At 40.1% G+C, this 23,362-nt stretch overlaps 1 protein-coding gene across 1 annotated transcript; it reads left to right on the forward strand.

Moving 5' to 3' along the window:
• The first annotated feature begins 8,221 nt into the window (after nt 1-8,221).
• fbxw5 (F-box and WD repeat domain containing 5) lies at nt 8,222-22,534 on the forward strand. The gene is made up of 10 exons (XM_071522345.1): nt 8,222-8,278; nt 9,449-9,644; nt 9,834-9,991; nt 10,347-10,530; nt 12,011-12,159; nt 15,433-15,777; nt 15,970-16,153; nt 16,291-16,438; nt 16,825-17,037; nt 18,190-22,534. The coding sequence occupies exons 2-10, from the start codon at nt 9,458-9,460 to the stop codon at nt 18,473-18,475; spliced, it is 1,854 nt and encodes a 617-aa protein (XP_071378446.1). The 5' UTR covers nt 8,222-8,278; nt 9,449-9,457; the 3' UTR covers nt 18,476-22,534.
• The last annotated feature ends 828 nt before the right edge of the window (nt 22,535-23,362 follow it).

Consider the following 23,362-nt stretch of genomic DNA (forward strand, 5'->3'; position numbering starts at 1 on the left):
TTTCCTAACAGCATGTTACGAGTTTAACACAACTTCATTAGAGCCTTGTTGACCCACATACGCATATAAACATAAAGCATACACGCGTATCAGTGGAAAAATGCGTAATTGAGTACATTTGGAAAACTCAAGAGATTTTTAACAGAGTAACACTCCAATGCATGCTATAACAACAGGCTACTCTGTCTCTCACCCTTATGAAAAAAGAACCACCTTAATCTAATTTTTAGATAAATATATAAGAACCTATAGGCATAGGCTATTTATTATTGAGCGCCACACCTGTAGGAATATTATAGTGATTTTTTTTTTAATAAGGAGATTTCCACTGGTGTTCATCAAATAGACACAATATATCAAGGGTTGCCTATTGTAATTTTCCCATAGCTATTCTTTTTTTTTTTTTTTTTTTTTTTTTTTTACAGTTTTTGTTCTCTTTTCAAATTATTTTAATGTTAGCAATATGATTACACAAGACATACTCATGTGCCTATACACAGACCTACACAAAGGCACACAATCATACACACACATGCAGTGTGTGTTTGTGTGTGTGTGTGTGAGAGAGAGAAAGAGAGAGAGAGAGAGAGAGAGTATATTTGCACCAGTGGGAATACCCCCTTCTGCTTTTATTTTCCCCATATGTGATTAGAAAACCTAGCTTCCATCATTTTATTCCTCCTTCATTTATTGGAGTAAACAGCAAGGCCAGATATATTACAGTATTTTATGATTGCTTTGCCTATTTTTTAATAGTCTCAATGTACAAAACTCTCAAAATCTCATAATCCCCTGTAGCATACAAAATAAAAACAATTCTATTGAATGATGTAGCATATCATGCAAAAAAAAAAACATTTAAAAAAATCAAAGCATCAGAACATTAGATATGTTCATTATTGACAGCAATACCTGTATTAGAAAAAAAAAAATACTCAGGAAGAAATGGCACAATTAGCAACATAACACGTTTCTGGTGCAGATGTTTATCCAGGCCGGCAAAAAAGTGAATGTCACAACATTCTCCCTGGAAGATTACCTTCTTTGACATTTGCCGATATTAGGAGCTGAAGCGAGGCAAATAGAGGACAAACAGAAATTGATTACATGACATGAGCAGAAACAAGACAGATTTTAAATTGTCCAATACTGGATTTATAGCAAAACTCACCAACTAACTGAGGTAATCATTTCCTAAAGAATAAATACACCACATATCAATACAACCATATAATGACTTAATAAACTGTGATCTTTTGCTGGATTACGCTTTCATTTTTTGAGAGACATGGTGTACAAAGAAGATGAGGTGACATCATCGCCTACTGTCCAACCCTACACTACGTTACATTGCATTCATTCATGGTCATAACTACAACTTTTTCAAGCCAAGGCCCCATTTATAATAAACAACTCTTTAACCTGGCAAGAATATACTGTACTTTTTCTCCATGGCAGAGTTTGGTCCTTACTAAATACAACTACCTTTATATTGATGGAAATTCTGCAAACTTCAGTGACCTTCTTAAAAATACGACCTGCCCTGTTCTAGTTTATTCCATTACTTTAAGCCACGTCACTTTGTTTGGGCTCTTGTCAAACCTTCTCATACAAAGCACCAAGATCAGGGGGAAATATCAGAGAAAACCTGGGTGTGTGAGTCAGTGGGATCACTCCTTCCGCATGGCTTAGTGTTAATCAATTCAAAGTGTTGCATTGCATTTACTTATCTAAAGTCAGGCTGTCCACAATATGACCCAGTGTGGAAAAGCCATGGCAGGTGGCCCAGTGCCCCAGCAGAACTCAGAAGTCCTGGTCCTGTCCCCTATTAAGTGATTACTGGTCTGCTACTGCATCTTCAAAACAATCTCTGAAGCTGTTGATATAGACAGTGATGGCAGGATTATGACTCCTCACCACTAGGACAGTGGGACATATAGGACCCACAGCTCTCCCCAGGGAACTGCATCGGCAGCGGAGCAGCACCTGGGACAGTGGCGGAGGCTGCCCCCTCCACCCATGCGGATTCAGGACCAAGGCCAGTGACCACCACACTAGGCTGCCAGGGGAAGGGGAGCAGAGTCACATAAAGGCCCGAGTCTGTGTGTCACTGAGTGCAGCTGAGGGTCATCTGCAACCATCCTGGTGGCTGACAGAAGTTTGGTCCCCGCGCTCTCCCTCTCCCTGATGCACCAGACCTCCATATCTCCCTTCCCCTTCCACATGCTTCATGAACCTGACTAATGTCTGTAGTTTGTGGTTTGTCAAGAAAAGCCATCATGCCTGAGTCCTGGTGTACCAAACAGTCTTCAGCCATTGGGTTAGGAAAGAAACTCACAAACAAATCTCACTGTCTTTGCCTCACTATTAGCATGCAGAACAGGTAGGGACAACCATGCGCCATGGATGTGCGAGATTATTCAGGTTTTCATTCCAACCAAACACTTCAGCAGCTGAATTCACTGATCGGCACACCTTCAACCAGAGAGGGGGAACTAATCAGTGAAATCCCCTGCTGTAGTGTTTGGTTGGAATGAAAATCTGCAGACTCTCAGCCCTCTGTAACATATGGTTGCCCGTCCCTGATGTAAGAATGCTATTGGAGTGGAAGTCCAGTATACCTCCTAAAGCTTCACTTTGGCTTAGTGATTTGATGTTATATTTCTAATGAGAAGCCTTTCTGATAGTTATTATTATGATAAAAATAACTTACTTGCTTCTGAGATTATGAATCTTACAGAATATTTTAAGGCACATCCTTGACTTGGTGTTCTCCCATGGGTTTATCTTGTACAATGTTGGACTTTTGTGTATCTGACCATAAGGCCCGTTAATACTTTACTGTTCAACTGCTCCCTCTTACTAACCTCTAATCAATGTATTGTGGCTCACTCTCGCTCTACAAGGAAGTTTTCTTTTCTGGCATCACCCTGGATTATTACTGCCTCTGATGTTCTCCTACAAAGTACAAGGGGATTAGTTCATCTTTTCAGCAACACGCGGTCAAATAATCTAAACCCCAGGTCTACATGTGTATACTACTAAAGAGGCAATACCTTAAGTCTAAGCATAAATGGAAAGCTAACAAGTAACAAGACTTTATACAGTTTTATCAATAGGCAGTTAAAGATGCAAGAGTGACCTGTTTCCGACATGATCTCTAAGAACTACCAGAAGAACTACCAGGTCCTTTTCAAAGTTATTCTTTCCGTTGCTGCCTCCTCCCCTAGTTACCCTCAAGAAGGCCTTTCTAGTGCAGTGTGATTTTCACCATAATAGGTGGAATATATAGGGTCACATTTCACCCCTTGTCCAGGACCTGTCTATTACCCCAAATAATTCTGCGGCATGGAGCTGTTTTGAGCCCATCTCTCTTGTACTCCTGGTGTAGACATGAAGCCTTCCACCTGCCCGCTTGATATTGCTCCAATCAAACTAAGCATGTGGTGGTTCAGTCCTTACTCAGGAAACCCAATTTGAATCCCACAATTTTAAATAATTACACACCTATTTCCAAATTTACCTTTTCATCTGAAGTTCTCGAGAAACCCATTTTCTCCAAACTGATGTATTTATTTGTATTTTAATAACATATTTGAGAAATTCCACACTGGCGTTAGACTGCTCTCCTGAAGGTCACAAATGACCGTGTTTTGACAAGTGATGTTAGAGACAGTGTAATTTTCGTTCTTTTAGATCTCAGTGGAAAAGGAAATTCTACTTGACTGCCTCTAAACATTGGGTTGGCATTTCAGACACAGCACTAGACTGCCTCAGCTCTTATAATTCTAATAGAACATTCATGGTAATTCACACTCCTCGCGGGATCCCATTCATGAGGCAGGACATCACTTGAATGTCCTGGAGTCGTGGCCTGGGGGCATGTCGGTTTGTTGGAGCTTATATACTGCTGGACAGGTGGTCAGAGGGATAGGGATCAGGTGAGTGAGCAATTATCGCGGGCAGCTGCGGCTGGTATCAGTGGGTGGCTGAGGATTGCAGTGTATGGATGTCTTCCTCCCGAGTTTCAGTTAAACAATCGCCATGCAAATTCAAAACGTGCTAAAGACTGCGATTCATGGGGGCTGGACACCATGTGACTACTTGTAACTTGAGAGAAGAATTAGTTGCTGTCACTGCTGATAGTTTGCGCTCCCATGAAATCTCAGCGGCAAGGAGTTGTGTGGTAGTGGCGACAAATTCGGAGATGTGTGCTATGTACAGTATGTGATCACACTCAACAAGTGTTATTTAAAGTTGATTGATTTTCAGTATTAATGTAATATTTTTTTTAATAAGATTATTTTTTGGGGGGGCATTTTCACCTTTGACATTTCAAAGTAGATAGAGACAGGACATATTGGGAGAGAGAGAGAGAGAGAGAGAGAGAGAGAGAGAGGAATGGCATGTGAAAAAGGTCATGGATCAGATTCGAACGCTAAGCCACCAGAACACCCACATTTTTTTCATTATTTGACATAATGTAAAGATTTGTATTTGAAATAATTACATTTAGGCCAAGTAATTATGTGTTGGATTGTTTTAACTAGTGGACTGCTCAGACTGTGAACGGGTCAGGGGTGAAGTTCTCTATTAGGACAATTTTTGGGCAGTTCTGGTCAGTTGGTTGAGGTGCCTGCTGCCATATTAATGCAACGTCTTTGGTGTGAATCTGGCCTGCATCCGTTGCTGCTTGTCATCTCCCCCTCTCTCCCCTCTTTTCTGTTTCTTTTCACTGTGAACTGTCTAATAAAGCAGAAATGCAGTAAAAAAAAACTCTTTGAAAGGGTCCAAATCTCCCCAGAAATGCTAGCAGGGTGCAGGGGCATGATGCACCATGGGAAGAAATGTTTGGGAATCTGCTTTTAAAAAACTAATTTCTGGTGAGTATTTTTTAAGGTGGCAGGTACATACTGTTTCAAGGGAGAAAATGCAATATACGCCCCCCCATGCATGCCTATATTTATGTAGTTGTTGCATGATTAATATTGATTATGTATAACAATGTATAACAATGCACTTTTTGCCTGTATTTCAGAGCCATCAGGACTGATTCAGTGTTGAGAGGCAAACACAGAGAAACAGTGAAAGGACACATTTATGACTCAATAATTACATGATCTTAAAAGCCATTTATATGATTAATATGATTAACATGCTTCAGCTGTAATTGAAGCCTCATTGAATTTTCACCATATGAATGTTTCTGTAATCAATAAATGGTACACAGATCTAAGCCGAATTATAAGAGCTATTATCAATTCATTGCAATTCATCTGCTGCACTTGTCGGTTGTCAGACATTATCCACATTCCCAGAAGAAGTTTTCAGACAGGTCATCATTATCACAAGTACAAAAGAGCATCACATTATAGAGGCAAAACAGAGATCAAGATGCTGCAAGTAAACAACATCCTCATGTATTCATGGAGGTAAGGTGGAGAGGGTCGGGCAGCTCCTCTGTCCACTCTGCCGGGGTGGAATTAGAAAAGCTTGGAAACATTTTGACTGGATGGTGTTTCTTCACTAGAGACTGTCCATACTTTTTCACCTGCACAATGGGGGAAAACAAGAAAGTTCAAGCAACAGCATAACTCTGTAGATCAGCATTTTAAAACCTGAACCATTTGGAATAATGCGGCGTACCTTTGTGCTGGTTTAGTCATCCTGTTGCTGACCGCTCCTTCTTTGAGGGGCCACAACAAGCGACTATCCAGTCGGCTACAGTGAACAGTCCTGAGGGAAGAGAGTTTGAAACAGACAGGAGATCCTCTTTTATCTGTATGTAGTAGAAGCCATGCTGCCCTCTAGTCTTTTCTGCCAAGCTGTTGTGACAGGTAACATGATTCCACCCCTATCAGGTTTAAAGCGTTCCGTTTTCAGCATCATCCTACAATAAGTTTTGAATCCGTATTTCATGAAAACCTTATGATCATTATAGTATTTGTTTTTCAACACAGTGAAAAAACAAATACAATACAATACAATACTTTATTGTCCCTCAAAGGAAAATTTGTTTCCACAGCCTTGCCTCACATAAATACATAGATACATAAATACACATATACATATAATACACATAACATTCAGCGTTGCAGTTTGTTCAGTGCCTCAATAGCAGAGGGGACAAAGCTCTTCTAAATATAGCTGTCTACAGAAAAAAATAGAGTTTATATGGGTTAAGCTAACCATTTGTTTACATAACCTGTTTAAAAACTTGCTATACAAACTTGTATGCAAAAAATGTTTTAATACTGTTAGGCTACTTACCAGAGAATATCAGTCACAGCATAGTTCCACTTAAAGGTTTTTTTTAGGGGTTAGTCCAGCTGTTTCCATGTAGTCAGTGTTATGATGTAACGATGTAAAGATGCACTGACACAAGCCAGCGACAGGGAGACCCGCCTCCAGATATCAGTGGATGAGCTGAGACTCACCATGTCGGTCCAGGAAATATAGCCTAGTATTACTGTTACTATTAGTGATTCTTTAAACTGTTCTTTTCTTTTGCATCTTCAATTCATTTTAATGCAACTATAAGCATTAAAACACAGTGAGGTATTGCCTAAGCAAGGGTCCTTAACATATTATTTATATAAATTCAGTAATAGATGAAAAAAAAATGAAATGATCAATCAGTGTGGAAGACTATGATGTATATATTTGTCATTTTTTTATTTACTTGAAGAACAAATTGATTAACAAAATAATAATTAATTCTCAGCATTAAACTTTTCACACACAGATAGGCTGTATAATGTCTTTCATTTCAATGTTAAGATGAGAGTTGAAATGAGATTGTAAGTAAGGAGATAATGCATTGGAGATTTTTTTTTAAATAATTGAGCATTCAATTAGAGATGCTAGGCTAGCATTTTTGAACTTTGTGTTTTTTCACCAAAATCACTTTGCAATCAAATCAATCAGTGTAACCAGCACCAACAAGGTCTTTCTTTCAAAATAATGAGTTATTTTCTCCTTATCATGAGAAAAAGATCTCATAATATTGAGATTTTTTTTCCCAGTTATTATGAGATCTTTTCTCCTTACTATGAGTAAAGTTAGTAAAGTTTCCTTTACCAGCATAGATTACCACCCAAAGCAGAAATCATATTATGAGCCACTGCACAAAATTCAGCACATACTAGAGTACACGCCTTTGTGCTCTAAGTCCCATGATCCTTAGTCAAATTTGATTTTGGCTTTCCTGAGAACCACACAAAGGGCTTCCTCCCTTTGACGGTGACTACCTGCCACTTGAACAACAAAATTCAAACTAGGTTAATCTTGACTTCCCGTTCATTTTGTTGCCTGGAAACATCCAGTTGAGGATGAAATGTAGCCTAATGTATGGCCTAATGGGTTTTTTTGTGGTCATTAATACAATTTTGGTGTTAATATATCATCTAGCTATCTAATCTGTCCCCGCTTCAAAAAGTATAGGCTAAATTATAGAAAATAATCAGTATGACTCCTGACGTTTCTCACACCTGTAGTTTTCTTCTTTTTGAAGAAGTCCCGCAGACCTACCTGCCCATCAGCCCATTTATAATAGCCAAAATAATATCCTCAAGGTGTCATAGCCACGTTGCAGGTTTTGTTGTGCCATCAACCAAAAAAAAATGCATCCGTATCAATGCAGGTGCGTGTGACCCCCCGCCCTCGGATTTGCTGAAAACTCCAGATGTGCTATATTCTCTAAAATGTTTAAATATCAATAATAAGTGGCGTACACATTTCTTGATTAAATGATATCTTTGTGCCATAAAGAAGGATGAAAGGGGGATGGCAGTGTTACAAGGGGGATGGTTTTTGACAATTTTTATTTCAAGGACGATGGCATCCCCTGGCATCCCTCCTCAAATCGACTACTGCTCTTAAGTAGTTATGGGGGTTAAACGGATTGAGGTTTCCCCTCTAACTCAGGAATAAAAAGCTACAAATAAGTAACTTCAACCTTGTGATCATTTAATCATAATCAGGAGAAAAGGTCTCATAATAATTAGAAAATATATTGATATTTCAAGATCCCTTTCTTATAATAACAAGAAAAGATCTTGTCATAATGAGAAAAAAAAAATACTATCTGCAAAACTTATGAGCAGGGTTATGAGAGCATATCACATTGATTGAGTTGGCCTTGAGCGATGTTCCTGGCATCTGCTTGTAGGGTCTGGTCGCTTCACTGTTGGGGGAGGATTGTTGTCATTTTTCGGTGGCTAGCCCATAACGCTAGCTAGCCGTCTGATTTTCTCTCCAACATACTTTGATCTAGCAGGTTGGTCACATTTTATGTTAACAGGTTTCTGCCTAGCAAAGCTGATTAACTAAAGCAATTAAAAGCATTAAGAAAAGTAGTTGTCAGGATGAAGTGTCGTCAAATGTCAAAGTTGGAGACGAATGTCAGTTAGCTAGCTTACTAACAAGTTAGCTTAGCTTGCTAGACATCACTAGCTAGCCAAGCTGTCACCTAGCTTGCAGCGACTAGCTAATTAACTAGCTTATCGTTAGCTAACAGCCAGTTGTCGTTACTTATGTTTTTGCCAGATAGGTCAGTAGGCGGGTCAGAGGTTGTGCTGGTAGTGTAGTTAAACACAATGGGAGTTTAACGCACAACGACGAAATTGTCATATTTTGTCATGTTTACACGACGTTAGACTCAACAAGCAATCAGTGTATACATTTGGCTAGAGTAGAACCTTTTAAAATGACAGTTAACGTAACAGCTCGATATGGTTGTTGTTGCTGTGTGTTAGTTTGAAAGTCAGAAAATGCCATGCCAATGTGGCTTTGTCAGTGACTGTAGCCTACTGCCTTCAACAGAAAGAGAAGTTTTCACAAGACGTTTCCCACAGCGGCTGGTTAGTCAGCTAACGCCTTTACACTGCTATTGAGATGTTCTCCAGCCAGATAGAATTAAGCGCGTGTATCTACTTTATATAGCGTTATTCGGCTAATGTGTAGTTGTGGATGCAGTGGCATGCACAATGACATCAGGATGCATATCTTTCTAAGCTGCCAGCAGGACGGGGAGCCCAGAGTGACCAGGCTGTACATGACTGCAGTGGTGCAGCCATTCACTGTAACACACCAGTCCTGAAACTCTCAGCTGTCAGTCTCAAATTAGACCCATTAGGAGTGGGGTGTCAGGTTATTTATGGATGCACAGGGCCAGAAAGATATTAGATACTGACATAATTCATGCACGTCAGGATCTTAGTCATAGATTTTCTTCTATGTCATACAATGTTTCTTGAGCTGGAGTGTGTTTTCTCTGTATGCAATATCTTAAATGTAACATTTAATGACCAACATCTGTGGCAAGGAATGTGGTGTTGCTCTAGCTCTTATCTCATTTGAAGTATCTTTCCTACAGTGCTGCAGTTACTTTAAATTGGCTTTGACATAGCACTATATCCACCTAACTGTTGGTGTGCATGCTGACCAGGATGTTAGAATGGAGTGTTGCCGAGCTCTGCCGGACAGCCTGGTGTTGGAGATCTTCCTGCGTCTACCCCATGATGCGGTGTTGAGAGCTGGTCTGACCTGCAGACAGTGGCTGGCTGTGTCCAGAGATGAGTTCCTGTGGAGGGAGCTGTTCTACAGCTACTACCGCATCCCCCGCTCCGTACCCCGCCACCCAGGTGCACATCTCAGTCATTTATTTCACTGAGGAATTCATAGCCATTTCAAATCAGAAATTCAGTAATATGTTATACAATTATTTATTGCAAGAAAACCACATTGTCACACTGCTTAACTGCTTTGTCTATAGATGTCTAGGCCAAGTTCAACATTGATGCAATAATGACTCCCAATCTGTCTTTGTGCAGCGGCCGTGTCATGGTGTAGGGAGTTCAAGCGTCTGTTTGACTGTATCCCCTGTGTGGAGGTTCAGACCTTGAGAGAGCACCATGACCAAGTCCTCCACCTGGCTTTCTCCCACAGGGGTCACCGTTTCTCCTCCTGCTCCAAAGACTGCACTGTCAAGGTAGGGATTAACTCGCCCAGGGAAGTGGTTTTCAACCATGTGCTGTGGAGGACCAAGAATCTGCAGGTTTTCATTACAGCCACACTAATTAGCACACCTTCAGTCAGAGGAGAGGGAACTAGCCTAATTAGGGAAGTCAGCCACTGTAGTGTTGTAATAAAATCCTCTGACCCTTCATGGTGTATTTTGACAGATTCCACTGAGCCAAACTTATTTATTATTTATTTGTTGGTTGTCAGGTAGTTTTCAAATCATTGTTTCGTCTGAATCCATGTATGCTCAGTCACAAACAACTATCATCCCCCTTATCACTCACTCCTCTCCACCCCTCTGTCTGCTGGCCTGTGGCGATCAGCTGTGGGACACGGAGCGGCCGGATGGTACTATCTCCTTGGTGCACAGCTCCAGCATGCGGCAGTTCAACTGGGGCTACACCCAGTTCTCTCAGTTCAATGCAGACGACAGCCTGCTGCTAGTGTCCGGTGTCTACCTGGGCCCGCACCACTCCTGCTCTGGGGAAATCGCCGTCATCAGCCTGGGTAGGAACCACATAAGCACACAAGAGCTCTCATGTTACCTGTAATTTAAAAAATGTTTTTTAGATAGATTGTTTTAAGATGATGTTATTCCGGTTTTCACGGGAGTTTTTGGTTTTCATGGGAGTTTTTCCTTGTTATCAGTTGAGTGGTTAAGGTTGGGCGGTGTCGTTTTCATTAATTGTTTTCATAATGTGGGCGTTGTGAAGCCCTTTGAGACTTTAACAGTGATTAAGGGCTAGACAAATAAACTTGACTTGGATCTGAGATGCAGGTTCGCGTCCTGGGCCAATCCAAGGTTCCAGTAGGTGTTGCAGTTTAAGAATGGCTCTCAGTTGAAGATTTATATCATGATATGTGGACAGTTGGGGAGTTGTAACACCGGAAACACCGCATGTACACGCTTGCTCACACACTCATACATACAGGTTTAACTTCTCTGTACGCTCTCTTCCCTTTTCTGTCTCCCTGACTGTATTTCCCTCATAATGTGATTAAATCGGTGAGTTATCTGGATTTTGACTCACGTGGTATTAGATTAAATAGGAAATATTTTTCCAAATTGTTACATTATCAGTGGTTGTATTTTTTTCAGTCAAGTGTTAAATGTTAAGATTTGATGAACATGATGGTATGTGTGCCTCTATGAATTAAACTGTAACAAAACCAACAAAATAAAACACCACAAGAAGGAAATACAAGCAGGCTTATTAAAAATGGTGCATCCATCTAGCTTTAATATACAATCACAAAATCATTGTTTGTTTTCTATTGAAATTCTTTTTCATGCAGTGTGGGATGCCTTACATTGCCTTACATTCGCAGAAATCTTATCTTAGAATCTCGCTCTATCATTATTAATATTTAAGGGATTCAAGTTTATTCCCACAACAATACCATTAATATGTTTTATTTGATCAGCTTTATCAACATGATAATACAGCGAAGAACAACTAAGCATTTCATATTCTTGAATATTCCAGTTTGGCACATTATCATATGATTTGTTGAATACAAAGTAAGTGATGTGTGATACAGTTGTGTGTGGAGACTGATGAATAAGGTGATATGCATGAGAATGAGATACATGGAAAAACATCATGTACATGTGGCTCAGAGACACCCACATTAGACCATCGTAATAACAGTTATATCACTGCTTTGCTTTGTTGTTCTTACTTCTCATTTATAAAAGCACATTTCACAACACATGCTGCACTAAGTGTGACATCAAGAATTCCACAAAAGGAGTACTTAATAGTGCGGTGTAAGTTTTGGTCACCAGCACAGACTGAGGTTGAGTCAGCCATGCTAGTATCCACCTGTGTGATGTCAGTGTAGCATTCTTGAACAGGTGTAAAAATAATTATTTAAACCTACTGTAAATGTTCAACAAAGTGTTTGTTTGTGTGTGTATTTGTGTTTCATCTCTATGTGTGTGTTTCCATCTCTCCCACCCTCCCTGTACCATGCCACACTACAGACAATTACACGCTCTTGTCGCGGGTAAGGAACAAGCCCTATGACGTGTTTGGCTGCTGGCTGAATGAGACCCACTTGATCTCTGGGAACCTGCATTGGATAGGCAACATGACGTCCTGCTCTGTGCTCTGGCTCAATAAAGCCTTCCAGGTGAGACCCAATGCAGCACCGCAAACTTCAATCAAGTGTTACGTTCTCAAATGCAGATTGAGCACTTACAGGAGGAATTTCTTTTGGCCTACATCATTTCATTGGAGTACATTATGGTTAGGAACATCTCAGAACAACTTAAATGTGACATTTTTAGCGGTGACCAGCAGCTAGTTTAAAGGAACACTTCGCCATTTTTTAACCATATCTCCATATATTGGTCCTCACTAATACATGCTATGAGACGGCACTATGTCTGTCTACTCGCTCTGTGTCTCGGAGACGGGCTGTGGGAAGTCCCAAAAATCACTTTCCAATTTGTAGAAACTACAGCCGCTCTCTTCCTGGATTCTCGTCTCCGCCTCAGGCGGCAGGCAGTCCGACTGTGACCAGGAAGAGAGCGGTTGTAGTTTCTACGATTTGGAAATCTCCGCCGATGACATCATCGGAATTTTACAGCCCGTCTCCGAGACACAGAGGGAGTAGACAGCCATGGTGCCGTCTCATAGCATGTGTTAGTGAGGACCAATATATGGAGATAAGGTTAAAAAATGGTGAAGTGCTCCTTTAAGTCACTGTGTCTGGTTGGTCGGTCCCAACATTTTCAAAAAACTTTACTGCTTATGTGCCATTGTGGGACACTATGAGCCTGGTTGCTGCATCACTTTGATTTTAGCTCGGTTGGTAAAGCATAGGTTCACCACACCAGAGATCCAGAGTGAATTAATTAAGCACTACCTTTTTTTTCATGCATACTGGTTTCCCCAAATGCCAAGCTGGTCTCGGCTCATCACGAATTTCATGCTTGTTTTCTTCATGGGGTCTTTCAATTCTTTCTATCACATGCCACCATTGCTTTCCTCATTCCCCAGTTTCAATAGAAAAACAATATCATATTTAAATGCTATTATTATTTTTTTCCTGCTGTTTGTGTTTTGCTTTATACAAAATGTATGTGCCGCCGCTGTCTATAATCATCAAGGCCTGGGGACTGCAGCTTGCTCCCTGAACCTGTGTTCATTAAATAAATTTGTTAAATATCCCAAGGCTTAGTGGTTGATGTGGGGGCCATGCGGTGGTTTTTAAGAATCACCTCAACTGTTGTGCTGTCACTGTTGATAATTTCTATAGTTTATTACCCTCTAAGACCAAATGGTTGTTTTTTTAACAGAATTGAAAGAATTTTTACCTTATGTTGTGCTTGTCCTCAAAATGCCTCTACTCCTCAAAATGCCTCTAAGTTCAAGTTCATTTATAACCTTTGATCACAAGCATGTCTCAAAGTAATTTACAGAGAATGAGCCTAACTAGATCTAATGAATCAACAATCCAGCACAGCTGTAACACAGCATGCAGCAAAATAAAACACAAAAAAGCAAAAACAAAGCACAAGACACAAAATAGCATGTTGGAAAGACGAAAAAGACATAACAGTCCTACCTAACCTAAATAGCCTAGCCTACCCTCTCTCTCTCTGGCCCCACCCATAACCATGGCCACACCCTTGATTTAATTTTTACTATGGGTTTAAGTCTAAACTCTCTCTGTTGGGAGGATATTAATGTGTCATATCACACGTGTCATTTTTTATACTGTTTTCCAAACATCTGTTGTTAACCGAAAGTGCACCATTTGCTCTTGTATCTTTAATGATAAATCTGCTGCAAAGTTCTCTTCTGTTTTTAGAGATCTGAAGAGCATGCCTCAGTTCTCCCACATCAATCTAAGATTATGCCCCCCTCTCATGTATGGACCCTATTTCAAGCTGGCTAGTGTCCAGCCTCTTCTTAAAAAACCTAACCTTGAGTCATCGCTCTACATTAACTACAGACCCAATTTCCAAACTGCCCTTTGTTTCCAAAATTCTTGAAAAAGCAAGGAAGGAACTCTTACAGGCAGGCAGCAAACAGTAACATAGTACAGAAACTGCTCTTGTAAGAGTTACAACTGACATTTTATTGCATGCTGATTCTGGTGTATACTCCATTATGGTGCTGCTGGATCTTAGTGCTGCCTTTGACACAGCTGATCATGGTGTTTTGATAAACAGGCTTAGGCATTGGGTTGTTATACCTGGGACTGCTCTTGACTAATTTTCTTCTTACCTGTGTTCATCATTTTCCTTGATTACGTATGGGGTGCCTCAGGGATCCATTCTTGGACCTATATTGTTCTCACTATGCAACCGTTTAGGGAACAATACATCAGTTTAATATTTATTTTCATTGTTATGCTGGTGACACTCAACTTTATCATTCTGTTAAACGTACAGTAATGATTTCAGCAGATTCTCAGTGTCTTCCAACTGAACTCTGACAAAACTGAAGTCCTTGCCCATAAAAATATTTCTCGGAAAATGCAGAAATTTCTTGGTCCATTGGCATTCAATGTTAAGTCTACATCTAAGGATTTGGGTCTATTTTGGAAAAAAATGGGGCCTGCTCTATCTTTTCAAGACACAGAGAAAATTATGCTCTTGTGTCATCACACCTGGACTATTGCAATGCTTTGTTTACTGTTTACTTTCCTCAAGCACATAAGCACCTTAAGACTGATTTTATTCTCTTGCCTGGGGCTGTGCCTGATGTTGTATTTCTTGTACTTTATTCTTGTCCTTGTTTTACTATTATACTGTGTGTACGTGTCTAGCTATCCATGCTTACGTATTTTACTGTTTTAAATTTTTCTATTATCACATTGTGAAGGACTTTGTAAACACAGTTGAGAAAGATGCTATAATATATAAATAGAGTTTTACGTACTAACTTATTTTACTTGCATATAAGTCTTAAAGATGTTTGTTTGTAAGACAGTTGCTGCTTGCAGAGTTTGTATCTTGGCATTTTTAGCTTACAGTTTTGCCAATGTCAACTTAAAATCTGAAATGTTTCTATATAGAACTTCTGCATTGACTTTCGAATTGAAATAATTAACTCAGGCAACACAATTAGGTTTGTTAGATTTCTCAATTACTGACTTAAAAGGCTCTTGTAAGTCAGCCTTTTTGATCTGATGGGAATTGGCTAGATAGCACATTCAAAGGAAGACCACACTTTTCAGTCTACAATTATTTATATGTTAAATTTCTTTACAAAAATGTATATGTGATTCAATGTTTGCGCAGCTCCCAGGTGTGAGTGTGTGAATGTGAAGCAGGGTGTTGCTTTCCTTGAATGAATAATGGTTAAAATAAAATTCAAAAACATTATTCAGTCACATTAATTTCCACATTCACCAGCATATCCTTTCTCCTCTTCTTCGTTTCTCCTCTAGGATATTGAATCAGAGAATGTAAATGTTGTCAAGCGCCTTTTCAAGATCCAGAACATCAATGCCAGTACCATCCGCACAGTGATGGTGGCCCACTGTAGGCGTCATGACAACCCAGACTTGCTGCTGGACTATGAGGCTCAGTCGCAGGCCCGGGCCCAGGCCCAGGCCCAAAGCCAGGGGGGACAGCAGCACCAGCCCCTTCTCTTTGACCTGGGTACCACTGACAGTGAGGAAGAAGAGGAGGAAGAGCAGGATGAGGAGCGTCAGAAGGAAATGAGGCTACATGGCCTCTCCACTTCTCGCCTCCCCCAGCCCACCGTCTCAGGTCTGGAGCATGTTATACAGGTGAGCAATAAAGCTTGACATAATTCAACTGCTGATAAAGCCGCCCCTATGTCCATGCAGTATATGAAATAGACTGAAGTGGATTGCAATCATGAACTGAAGGTATAACTCCTCAGGCATTTTATTCCATTTTTCTCCTGAACACTTGATCTTGTACTTCCTCACCCTGTCTCTGCTTCCCTCTGCCGCCAGGGTCGTCAGAGTGTCGGGGCCCAGGAGCTGGAGATTGAGGCCAAGGTAGCCCGGATGATGGGCAGAGCCCACACGAAGGCCCCCGACCCCAGCCTCATCGGCTCCTCTGCCCCCGGGGAGGGAGAGGACAAGACTTACCTGCTCTTCACCACTGGCAGCCTTACTTACTCCCCTCACCAGATAGGTACAGTGGCTTCCACACTGCTGCAATACAGCCAAAGCAATGAATCCATTCATTTCTGAAATTTTGTACCAGAAGAATTCCACTCAAGGATGTCAGACATCTCCTCTCATGCGGTATCCTCTCTTTCTGCTCTCCAGGTATTAAGCGGATCATGCCTGACCAGATGACCACATGTGGGCCTGTCCTCGGGGAGGAGCGGAGTTCAGAGGAGTTCTTTGATTCGTTGGACCATGTGATTGACATCCACGGTCACATCATCGGTATGGGCCTTTCTCCAGACCATAGGTGAGTGGCTGAGGAGGCAGATGATAATGAATACAGTATCTTTTAATGTAGCAAACAACAGCATAACAAACAAGACTAGGTCAAAACCTAGTATATGGCTGGACCGTGTATGGGTGTGCCACGTGCCACGGCCGACCAATGGTGTAACTTCATCACTCAGTCAGTCAGTCAGTGAGTGACAGACATTCACGTTTATAGGGCTGGCCCCGCTGTTGCGGTCCAGCCAAAAAAAGAACATCTAAAAATTAGACCTTGATACTGGCTCAGTAAAAAATGTAGGATATCCACTTGCAGTGCTAGGTGCTAATGCAACACCATTTATCAGTTTTTCAGATTTCTGTACACCTGTATGACTCTAACTTTACTCCTTGCCATTCATTCATCAGGTACCTTTATGTGAACAGCCGGGCTTGGCCAGCAGGATGCGTGATCTCTGACCCCATGTCCCCGCCCCCCATTGCTGAGGAGATCGACCTGCATGTCATCGACCTGAAGAGCCTGAGGGAAGAGAGAAGGAGCCTGCGCGCCCATCGAGCCTTCACACCCAACGACGAGTGCTTCTTTATCTTCCTAGACGTCAGCAGAGACTTTGTTGCCAGGTGGGTTACTGATCGTCAGTGTCCTGCACTAAGTCACTTTTCCGAAACTATTGTATTTTTCTCATAGACATGAAGTATTTTACATTTGCATTATTAAAGGTGAGGTTTCATTCAGGGGTTGTGAAACATTTTCTACACCTGGGACCAATTGTTAGTTGTTAGTTTCACCAAAAAAAAGACAAAACTAGAAACAAAAAATTAATGTGAGACACTGACATGATGTCTCCTATGTATGGTGGACATGGTCATGAAGAAACTACAACATGTAAATGTATTCAGAGCAGAAAGCTAACTTTTTCATCCACTGGCCACATTAGCTGATACATTCCAAAATGAACCAACCCAATTTTACCAGTCAAAAATAATTTTAGAATAAAAATGAGCCATCAGTTATCCGCAGAAGAGGCTGGCAGATTAGTCAAAAGCCAAAATTTAGAGTACTTTCCTTGTAGCTTGCATTGATTACCCAGCCTGATAGTATTGTTTGAGAGTGGTAGGGAGTTTCCAAGGCTGCTTATTGACAGAGCAGAGAGGCTCAACGAAAAGGATAAATACAGTGCATTCCAAATGACTCAAAACAACTGAACTTGCTTGTTAGGATGTAGGAATTATCCCTTTTTAACCTTAAAAAAAAGAAGTGTGTATATTCCACTTCACTATACATAAATACCAAATAAGACAATGTGAGATGCAATAGTTATCAGGTTTCTGAGTCAGGTTTGAAGCCATTGCAAAATACTGCATAAATACAGACCTGTGACTGCATAATACTTCATTTAAATATTAATGTGCTCACTGGAAAATCACTACTCACACCAGTACTTTAGTGAAGCTTAGCAACCATTTTGTTTAGCTACCGTTCAAGAACTGTATTTGTTGAATATTGCTTTGTGGAAGAATAATATTTAATTATCCATTGATAAAAAATACAATATTTATTGAATATTTGTGTTACAATTTGTTACAATGGTGTGTTAACACTGTTTTATGAAAGCAGAACAGCTGAGAGGCACTGTAAGGCACAACACAAAGCAAAGATCAGATTTGGACCTCAGAAAGACAGCGAATAACAAAGACTGAAGACGGAGAATGCTTTGATAAGTTTGAAATGATGTCAAAGTGAATAACTAACTAACTTATTTCCTGCTTTAGTGGAGCGGAGGACAAGCATGGCTACATCTGGGACCGCCACTACAACATCTGCCTAGCACGTCTGGCACACGACGACGTGGTCAACTCGGTGGCCTTCAGCCCCGCTGACCAGGAGCTGCTGCTCTCTGCCAGCGACGATTCCACCATCAAGGTGTGGCGTTCACCACGCATGGTCCGCTTGGCACAGACCCCCGCCCGGCCACCGAGGCCCCGCAACCTCCTGTCCTCCTGGCTGGGCCGCAACAGGAACGCCACGTCAGCCAACAGTGTCAATGGAAAACCTTGAGTCAGGTTGGAAAATACTTAGAGGGAGGGAGAAGGAAGGGGACAATTTGACCTCTTTGGTGTGAATATACACTCCAAGTATATGTACAGTGTGCTACAGTATGTGGTTTGGCTCGAGCTCACATTGTTATGACCCACAGCAGTGCTTGGTGTCTTCAGCTAACAGGACGCTGGATGTGATGTGACTCAGGGTTAGACACAAGGGAGCGCTATTGCAACAACAATTAACAGAAATCACCATAGACTCTCTGTTACTATTAAGCTTGGGTGATATGAAATGTTCTCAACCCAGATAGAAGATACAACCGACACCTAAATGTACAGACATCCAGACTTGTTCTCCACAAGAAGGTTCTATCTGTATTTATTTTGTAATGTTGCGCCTAAACGGGGCCCGGACAAGGAGCGTTTCCCCCAAGATGAAGGTCAGACAGGATTATGAACACAGACCCTCTGGACTTTAGGTGTAATGTAAATGTGTTGGAGGGATGGCACCTCATGATCATGGTTGTCATATCCTGCCCAACAAAGGCAACGTGCAGTCAAGTTTTTTTTCTAAATATTGAATATATATTGCAAGTTGTCTATCTTGTGTATAAACATGACACTATCTCATCTAAAAACCAGATTTTCAGAGCATCAGAATTATAATGACCATAGGAAGGGAGGAAAACATTTAGCTGCATTTACTGTCATCGCCTTGGTTTTCCAAGATGTCCCATTGTTTAGGTGCCCCAGAAATAATAGATCAATTATTGAGTAATTTCATGTTGAATAGTCATTGAGGAACAGTTAAGCTGAAGAGTAACTACTGAACTGAAAATGGAAGAATAATAATTGTTAACACTTTCAATTTTAGGTGGACTGACACTGAATGGTTTGATTTCTTAACCATAAGCTATTGATCAACAATCAACTTGGGGTGGGGTGGGGGTGGGGGGGCTTGTTATCCAGGTTAGCTAGCTAATTGATACTCTATTGTTACTGGGCCTACATTGTTTAAGCTAAAAAAAAAAAATGTATTTACTGTTACGATTGCAAAGAGTACATACTCTCCATCTGCAAATTAGATACAAATTGAAACTATTCATTGGTTCATTCATTAGTAGCTGCTGTTCACTGTTGTATCAGAAGGTAGTAATTTAATTTATGGAAAGGCACACTGGGATATCTGGGTGATTCTGAGAAATGGATGCCTTCTGGGCTTTGCCATTTTTTTTAAGTTTTTGTTTTTCTCTCTACATCTGATAGAAGGCATGTTTAGTTTTCAAGAGGATTTGTTTTTCCCACAATATTGCATGGACATATTTACTCTTAAATTCACTAACAACATTTTAAAGTTAATGCTATAACATTCAATAAATAAATTCAATAAATTCATGGTTTTATTAAAGCTGTAGTACTGTTCAAGGAACAGATGGTAAACGATTGTCTTAAACATTTATTTTGAGCAAACAAGGAAAAACATCAACAGACAAAATTTCAACTTTGGTTAAGGTTTTGAGTTACAAAAATGCCACCCAACCTTTTGATATCATAATATGAGAAACAGGACATCTCTGAATTGTATTAATTTATAAGAATAACCAGCACTCTGCACTCTACACTGAGAAGCTCATACAGAATGGTAACCAAAATGATCCAAGTCATAACAAGGTCCACCTGAAAACTGAAAAAGTGAGATAAAGAGAAAAAGTTCAACAAACTTCAGTTTAAATTTTGAATTTCCTTGAGATGATAATTTTATCAAAATAATAAATGGAAGGAGCCTGTCATGGAAAGCAGTAAAAGTTTCTCTTATATAGTATGTGGCATATTGTTTGAGTTTTATAAAATCAAATGAAATTTTATTTCTACTACCTCTGTCCATCCAGAAGCCTGGTCAACATTTCTTTCTGAATATGAGAGTACAAATCATCATCTCCACTGTTTCATTGTCAACAAAGAACAACCTGTTGATTGATTCTAAGAGGGCCTTGAAAAGTTTGTGTGCAACTGTGATGTCCAAAGCTGTTCAGTGCCACTGCTCAAGGGCTGGCCTCAAAAAAAATAAAAAAAATAATTCATGTCATCACCTTGAAGCCTGTTCTCCAGCTCTGTGCAAAACAGGAAAACATTCCCTCTGTACTGGGGTCATCACTTCAGAAGTGCACTCGGAGACTTCCTGGTTTTTGCTTGCCAGTAATCCAGCACAGGGTTCAGTACTCCAGTGTAGACAGATTTCTTTTGAAGCAGGTTGGCTCTTGGTTAAATCCTGGATGAAAAACACTGTATGGATTGTGGGTCATCTCATCAACTGGCCAAAGTGAACTGCCTGGATTTCAGAAGTGTATTTGCATATCAAGTTTTCAGAGAAAACTATGAATTAGTTACTCGTCAGCTGAATTTTTTTTTCAGCTCTTGACTAGATATTCTTTTGCCTGATATTGAACAAATGGCTTCCAGACTTGTTTTGGAGTGTGTTGAATAACTCATGTGCCCCTGAGTTTGCCCCTGGGGGCCCTTGACAACCTTCTTAACTGTAGCTCCCTTTTTTTGATCACCTTTCCTGTCCTCTGCTATTTTTTTATACTCCCCATAAATAAAAAGCATGCCCTTGGAAGATCAAAGGTCTAAATAAGATTTAGATGATGATCTTTTCAGCTAAAAAAAACTTTTTTTTGTGCAGCTTGCAAGTGCATGTTTTTATCAAAGGTTGTTGATAGTAAACACATAAACATCTCTTGTGAGTGTCCAGCTCTGTCTGACCATTTTCTCATTACTTTTTATCTCAATGTGACGCCCTTTGTCAGTTTCTTTACAAAAACATTTTGTAAAAGCTTAAATCGTTATACTTTGGACAACTCTGGACTCTTGTCTTTTAGCTCACTCCCTTCATGAAACATTGTGTTTACATGTCAGTGGACAACTGCTAGCATAATGATGAAAGACCTACAGGACTAATTAGGGCTGTACCAATCCGATATCGAGTATCAGAATCAGCCCATCTGGTTGAATTTGAGGTATCATATCGGCTACAGGTTGTTCAGTCAATTTCCCAGCCATTTATAAATGTATTTAATTAATTTGATTTGAGCTTTACTTTACAACGTGTGGTGCTGAAAAATAATCACTTCAGTTAATTACAAAAATATCGGCTCTGTACTCTGTATTGGCAGATACTCAAACTGTAATAATCGGAATTCACTTGCTCATTCTTTGCGGCTCACACCCACCACCAAAATATCTGAAGGATGAATCATTTCCTCCTCTATACTCTATACTCTTTACACTAACCTTAACCCTATCTCCTCCAGAATCGACTACTGCAATGCATTACTCTCTGGCTGCCCCAAGTCCACATTTAGAAATGTAACCTTCTTTTAAACTCGGCAACACAAGTCAAGTAAAAAGATATGAACATGCTGTCTCGGTCTTAGCCTCTCCTTATTGGCTCCCTAGTGTCACTCATACTTACCACATAAAGCGTATACCGGTCATGTCGCACCAGCAGCACATATGCAACATGCGTGAAACGTCCGTTTGTGTTTTGTGTTGCACTGGTTCCATTTTAGTTGCCTTTTAGCCAAAAGCTTGAGATTAAGCACATGGCCTCTAAATAGACAAGCAGAAATGTAAATACATGATTGATATGGGTAGGTGTGTCTATTTTGTACATTTATCCTGTCAAATATGGTTATTTGTACATGATATCAACAGTTAAGTAATTGAATACTTAAACTTGAACCATGGAACAAGACAAACTTTCTTTAGCATGCAACAAAAAGGACAGTGCTCATACAAAGTATCGTGCCCTAAAGGACAAACAAAACAAAGTGTATCATAAAGCAGAAGCAAGGAACCAGCTCAAAGGAAGAAAATCAAAAATGAAAAAGAACAATATTTTAGATAAACAGAAGCATTACCAAGATGGAAAATATTTGCTTATGTTTTGGGTTGTAACCATTATTCTGAGAGCCAAGAATCTGATTTATAACTTTCTTGTCTGATAGTTATAGTCTCAGATATTCCTCTGAGAAGTAAACCCCGATAAACTTCTGTACAGTTCTTTAAGTCACAAACTAATGCTATAGACTTGGCAGCAAACTTGGCTCATTCCATAGAGGATAAATCTTGACTTATGACACAAAAAGTTATGTGCATAACATTTTGATTACTTAAGTTAAAAACAACTGAATTTGAACTAATTACAATAATATACTGTATGTATAAGATTCTTTGGCTCAATAAAAAATATTTGAAAGAGAGAGAGATTTTGAACTAATGAATGGAGAACATTAGGAGAGGTTTCCTTTTTTGTTGTTTCCCCTTAAGATATGTACTATATATCTCACAATGCCTGAAATGAAAACAGTCTGCTCATGCTTGGAAGAAACCAATAGCATAATCAGTCCCTTCTCCTGGAACAAAGTACCTGCTACTACTAACTCTAACCCTACGTACAGTGAAGTATATTAAAGCGCACAACAGAAGGATGACATCATCTGCAAACAGCAGAGGGGCCACCCTAATGTTGCTGAACCAGACAATCTCCAGACCTCGGGTGTGCCTTGATACCCTGTCCATGAATGTCACAAACACAGGACGCCCCAAGTTTTTCTTTTTTAACCATGACCAAAACTTTAGTTTTAGTTGTCTAACCTTAACAATGATCTTAACCCTAAACCTAACCTTAACTAGTTGTTTTACCACAGGTTATGCAGCTGGCCATGTGTAGGTATAGTACAAATCAAATGGTAGTAACGATTCAAGGGTGCATCCGTTTTTATAAGATATCATATGAACATTGTTTCAGAACATATGCTTACAGTATGTATCCTTCATAATGGACATACACTCACCGAGCACTTTATTAGGAACACCTTACTAATACTGGGTAGGTATCAGC

The sequence above is a fragment of the Centroberyx affinis genome, unplaced genomic scaffold (assembly GCF_046629955.1).
Source record: "Centroberyx affinis isolate AG114_WGS23_722 - 3 ecotype Tasmania unplaced genomic scaffold, CSIRO-AGI_Caff_v1 ptg000977l_1, whole genome shotgun sequence".
Taxonomy (NCBI): Eukaryota; Metazoa; Chordata; class Actinopteri; order Beryciformes; family Berycidae; genus Centroberyx; species Centroberyx affinis.